Source organism: Microtus ochrogaster, chromosome 4, assembly GCF_000317375.1.
Source record: "Microtus ochrogaster isolate Prairie Vole_2 chromosome 4, MicOch1.0, whole genome shotgun sequence".
In the NCBI taxonomy this organism is placed as follows: Eukaryota; Metazoa; Chordata; class Mammalia; order Rodentia; family Cricetidae; genus Microtus; species Microtus ochrogaster.
In genome coordinates, this window is record NC_022011.1 from 70,508,343 (window position 1) to 70,514,342 (window position 6,000).

At 46.3% G+C, this 6,000-nt stretch overlaps 1 protein-coding gene across 2 annotated transcripts in view; it reads right to left on the reverse strand.

Moving 5' to 3' along the window:
* The window catches only part of Ccdc148 (coiled-coil domain containing 148), a 245,091-nt gene that overhangs the window by 116,337 nt on the left and 122,754 nt on the right, over positions 1-6,000 (reverse strand). For both annotated transcript variants that reach the window (XM_013355678.2, XM_026778576.1), the window contains one exon: positions 5,515-5,721. In XM_013355678.2, coding sequence (XP_013211132.1) covers positions 5,515-5,721 — 207 coding nt within the window. The remainder of the gene's footprint in view (positions 1-5,514; positions 5,722-6,000) is intronic.

The following is a 6,000-nucleotide window of genomic DNA, read 5'->3' on the forward strand; positions in this document are numbered from 1 at the left end:
TGTCATCACGACTACTGACAAGCCAGAGAGAGGTAGGGTACCAGGGGCCAGAGAGAACAAAGTCTAATTATAGACTCAATTGAAGTCTTCCTGCAGTGAACATTTGAGCTAAGTCCCGAAGTCCAGGTAAAGGGAGACCGGAGAAACAAGCCAGCAAATCCAACAGCAGCAGGCAACAGTGCAGGGCTGGGAGAGAAAACAGTGTTGAGGGCCAGGAGCAAGAGGCAAGAGAGTGAAGTCCAGTGACTTGGTCTTTGTCACGTGCAAAGTGCAGAGTGGAGGGTGATGAGAAAGGAAGCGAAGAAGGGAGTCTCATCCGGTTGACTGAAGGCCTGGAAACCTACCAAGAAGTTTGCCCATTATTGTGAGCAGGTGGACATTATATAATAGTCACAAAAGGAATGGCCAGAAAAGGGGTACGTTTCCCAGGGGTCATGAGAATCTAGAGGTTGTTGTCTTCTCTGCAGCCATACACGGTCACTCAGCATAGAAGCAAAGAAAGTCACTGGCTAGACCTAGACATCTTGGGGAAAGCCTCCTCGGTTGAACTGTAAAGATAGGAAGAATTGCCTGTAGAACCAACAGGATGGTCTGAGCTGGACACAGGGCAAAGACTGCAGGGTTTGTGGGATTACGAGAGAGATGAGCACACATTTCTCCCGGTCTCATCCTGAGAGTGAGAGACCTAACCAGCTCTACTCTGCGATAGCAGCCATTACTGACCACCGAAAAGACGAAGAACAGGCATTCAGCATTCCAAAATTTTCTCTAGTGCTTTTCTTAAGACATAAATCATCTAACTCACTTCCCCAAAGACCTTTTAAATTCTAAGCCTGAGAACAAAATTATGGTTAAATGTTTAATTAATGTTTATTATAGCTAGTGTATTAGTTTTTGAAAGGTCAAATTTATGATACAATGAAGTAATATTTTTCCCACATTCTGTGGGTCTAATACATAGCACACCTGGGGCCATCGGGATAATAAATACCTTCCATTATTCTGTGGTGTTCTTTATATGCAAACCTGTGTGGGGCCGAGATAGATAGTGTTGGATTTCTAGCTGAATGAGCGAGTATGAACCCTAGGCAGTGCCTTCATCTCTCAGGACTCCGCTTTCAGCTATAAACAGATGCCGAAGAAATAAATTTCACGGCTTCTTCCATGTCAAAAATTGTAAGGATAATTGAACATTGTAAATTACTGCACAATGTACAGATTTATCTCTTTCCTTTTATAATATATCTTCATCCCAGCTATTTACTGAGTCCTGGCCCCCCGTTAGGAATGCAAATTCTGATGGCAACACTATCTGCAGGACAATAAAATCTACTTCACCACAACTTTGGGTTCATATGTCTCCCCTTTTCGATTCCACTTACCCACTGAGGGTTTATTTGTTCACCCTTGTCTGTTTTCTGTTGCTATAACAGAACAGTTGAAGTTAAATAACTCCTAAAGAATTTCGTTTGTCTCGCAAGGCTGATGCCTAGAGGGTCCACATAGCATGGTGCTGGTATCCTAAGGATATCCAGTAGCTTCACATCATGATGGAGAAGCAGAAAGAGAGCTGACTGCATGCAAGAGGGTGCATACCTTGCCTTAAAATAGCGCATTCTTACGAGAGCCAATGGACACTTGGAAGAGCACCAGTCACTACCTGCCCAGGTAGTGTTCCCGTGATTTAACTGCCCACCCAGGTAGTGTTCCCATGACCTAACTACCTTCCACCATGCCCCCTCCCAGCACACAAACCTTGGGTGACACACTCAAATCCAAACCCTGGTAGCCTTTTGTGGTCACATCTCTCCTGAGAGACTATGCTTGTGCTGTCTCCCATTCAGCCAGGCACTGCAGCTCACCTCACATGTCAGCTGAAGTTTGGGACTGAGCAGATTGTCAGAAAGACTCTATGGAGATCAGGGGGACCTCAGTGTGCTGAGGACGGACACACCGGACAGTATGATGTATGGAAAATAAAGCAGCACTTTGCCACAAACTGGGGTCTATAAGTCATATAGAGCCCCCAGATCTGAATTCAGCAGAATAGGGGCTATAAATTATAAAACACACTCTCAGACATCAGAATCCAGGTCCAGTAGATTCAGGGTCCTTTCCTCTGTGATCCTAAAATGACTTCTCTGTTTCCTGGAACCTTTGCCCTCCAGGTCCCACAGAAAAGCAAAGGAAAAGGGAAAGGCCTGACAAGGGGAGTCAAGCACGGTCCTCTGATATCACTGACAGGGTATAACTAAACCCTGCTGGTGGCTAATGCTGACTCTTGCTGCCCTAGCAAGGCCATCGCCTTGATTGCTAGCTGGACCATCCCTAGAAAAGTGTCCCTACTGGGTCCTGCACATTTTCATCTGACTAACCTATCAGATTGCTACTTCTTGTCATGCTACCTTCGTTTGGGGGTTGCATACACCTTTGTTGAGGATCCAGGTAGGCACAAAACTCCTGCCTGGGTTAGGATACCCTTGATAATGACCTCTTACAACTGGCCAACCCTCTAACTAGAGCACCTAAAACAGTGATGAGCGAGATTTCATTAAGATCTTCCAGCTTCCATTTGGGTATAAAAAGTTGAAAAGAATGTCACTCCTACTTGCACAGCAAAAAAAAAATTGAAAAGCTGATTCACCTTCATCAGAATTTTTCACAAGCCCATCAGCAGAGACCACAGGGCCATAATTGAGTTAGGACGGAGGCCTCTAAGGATACAGGTGATCCGCAAGGTGGCTCACCTACAGCGCAGCACCTGCCAATGAGGCCACTGTGCATAGGTGTGCAGGAAGACAGCAGCTAGGCCTCTGTAATGGACTGATAAATTTTAATGATTTTCACATTTTGATGATTTAGCAGAGCATGAAAGGCTAGCGCTGGCAGAAGCAACAGACACTGGGGAATTTGTGCCCTCTCTGACTCTGCTGAGCCGATCTCAGAGTGCTTGGAAAAAAGAGATAGTGGTCAGGGTCTCCAAGGAAAGGGAGTCTCTAATGGCAGTGCAGGTAAACGAGGGAGGAACTGACAATGGGAGGAGCATATTACAGGTACATGGGGAAAATGGGAGGAGCATATTACAGGTACATGGGGAAAATGGGAGGAGCATATTACAGGTACATGGGGGGAAGGGCAGCAAGCACACAGAGCAGACAAACAGACCCCCTGGAGTTGGAAAGAAGGAAAAGATCCTCTTCGGAGCGTGGCAGGAAAGTATTCCAAGAGAACCACTTAAAGGCACCAAGCAGTTTGTCATGAGGGAACATGTCCTCAGGGTCACTGGGGAGGCTGAGGGCCAATACCCAGGGACTGTGGATGAAGAGGAAGGGAGAGCACCCCTTCGCTTAAGGCACTAGTGTCCAGTGACAACCTTAGTGCAGGGGAAGGGGCAGAGTGAGAGGGCAGAGAGTCACGGGGAAGTCTAAAGCTCCTATCACACAATAAACAAAGTCACAGCCATCACAAAGGTACTAACACGACTGGACAGAGGCACCTGCAACGGGGATAAAAAGGAACGAATTGCAGAGACAAAACACCATTAACAGTTTTGCTCATCCCAAGGACATTGCCAAAAGGGTAAAGAGACAAGCAGTGGACTGGGAGAAAATAAAAAGAAACAGAACACACATGGAGAATACGTATAAAACACACAATGAGGAACAGAAATTCAGGGGACCTAAGAGAGGAGCAGCTAAGACTTGACTGGAAGGTTCAGCGGTTGGACAGCGAGTATCAAGGTTCTTGGTGTTTACTTTAAATGCATGTGGAAGCTGTAGGCCCTCAGTGACCAGCCTGAACTCTGGCTGACGCAAGGCTAGTGAAAACGGGACACGAAGGATGTCAGCTGAAAATCTGTATAGCCTTTTTGGGGAACTATCTAAGCATTGTTCACTCAAGCTACCGCCACTCAAACCTTGTGATTTACCCGCTCTGCTTCTCCAGACGCAACAGAAATAAGCATGTCTGTTCAGGAAGGTGTGTCTGATTGTGTTCAGAATAGCAAAAAAAAATCAGAAAGCCATATAAACTGTATATGTATAAAATAGAATACTACACAACACTAAAAAGAACAAATTACTCCAGCATGAAACAAGGTTCAAACAAAATACGATGAGCATAAGGAGCATAAAGGCTGCGTCCTAATGGTTTGCTGTGCAGCAAACCCCTGGAGTAGACAACACATCCATAAAGATAAAGCCAGAGAAAGGGGGTGAGCCATGAGCAAGCCTCCGAGGCACAGAAATTCATTTTATATGCACTATATCGCACTCGACATTTTCATGGAGTAGAATACGTGAACTTCACTCCATAGGTCACTTTAGAGCCTGGCTGCACATAGTTACCCCAGAGCAGCACAGCATGGCTCATGGCACAGATCAAGGGTGAATGGCGATGCTCACAGTGTGGACAGAGGCAGTCTAGCGGCGCGAGGACTTGTCCACCCCTGACCCTGTGTTTTCCCTATCCGTCTCCAAGAGTGAGAACACGTGCCAGCTCTGTAGCCTGAGGGAGATCAACCTAGAAGAGGCAACTTCTACTTTCTTAGGTTCCAAACTCATGAAAAGGAAATCTCCCTACTTTTTAAAACATGTCAAGCCAGCATGTTTTTAGTTTTTTTTCAAACAGGCATTTGTTTTTAGATATTAGAACTATACCATAATACTTGGCAGGCTTTTCTATTAAGAGAATAAAACTTCTTGCTGTGTCCCCCTATATTACTTAGCTGTGGAAACTAAGATGCCTGTATCTTGTTGCATGTGAACACAACTTGTTCAGTGGCCCCTGTGACTGTGGAGGAACGCGCACTTGCTCCAGCAGAGTGGCAACCCCTGCCTTTAGTTCTCACGCGGAGACAGCATCTCTGCATCTGCCTGTGTGCAGCAGACAGACTCCCTCCCTCCCACCAAAGTTCACGGAGCACACTGAAGCCCCCTCACTGGCTCAGAGGAGGAACAAAGCCCCAGCTACACCCTCACACTTTGCTGAGGGCTACACACGGCCACTGCATGTTCCATGTGAATCTTCTTGGCCATTTCAGCTCTTCCGTGTGAACGTGGTCTGGCTCAGTGTTGGGCAGGTCCATCTAGCCACACCTGGCAGCAGCTCTAGCCAATGTTAGATGTCACCATCAACATTCCAATATTGACATCCTGTTACGGGAACTTTAGGTTGAGCTTTCTAGAAGTGCTGAACGCTGGCCATTTTTTACCTGAATGAATTGCAATATCTTACAGTTCAAACCAACAGTTTTCCTCAAGATGGGCTTTCCAGAGAGTGAGCTTCAAGTAGAATTTGAACAGATATAGACTTCTTTGTTTGTTGTTTTGGTTTTGGAGACAGGGTTTCTGTGTAGCTTTGGCTGTCCACGAACTCACTAGACCAGGCTGGCCTTGAACTCTGTCTGCCTCTGCCTCCTGACTGCTGGGATTAACGACGTGCACCACCACCACCTGGCATTGGTAGATTCTTAGTGTCCACCCTGGCATCAAAGCACCCATTGCGACGCCTTACCTTGGCCTTCAGATCAGCACACAGCTCCTGCTGCCGTTTCCTGTCCTTGGCCAGCGTGCTCTCCATCTCATGGGCTGCACAGGCCTCGAGGAGGGTCAGCAGAGCTTTCTGTATGAAGTCTTTCCTGCTTTTGGTCCAATTGTCTACCAGGATTCTTCTCTGCTCTCCAGCAAAGTGATACTGGTCACAGTATTTCTCATGTTCTACCTACAAAGGTAACAGACGGCGGTGACTTAGCATTCTGAAACAAGCCTGGATTTTATGTCCCCATTAGGAAATGGATAAACTTCATTATAATCAAGGGGTTTGAACAAGTAAGGACAAACATCCTCACCATAACCAGGAACAAGACACGAGCTCCAGTCTTCAGAGACTGTGCCTAACTGGCAACTAATTGATGTGGGAATGATTTCTTATTAATAAAGAAACTGCCTAGGCCCATTTCATAGGCCAACCCTTAGGTAGGCGGAGAAAACAGAACAGGAT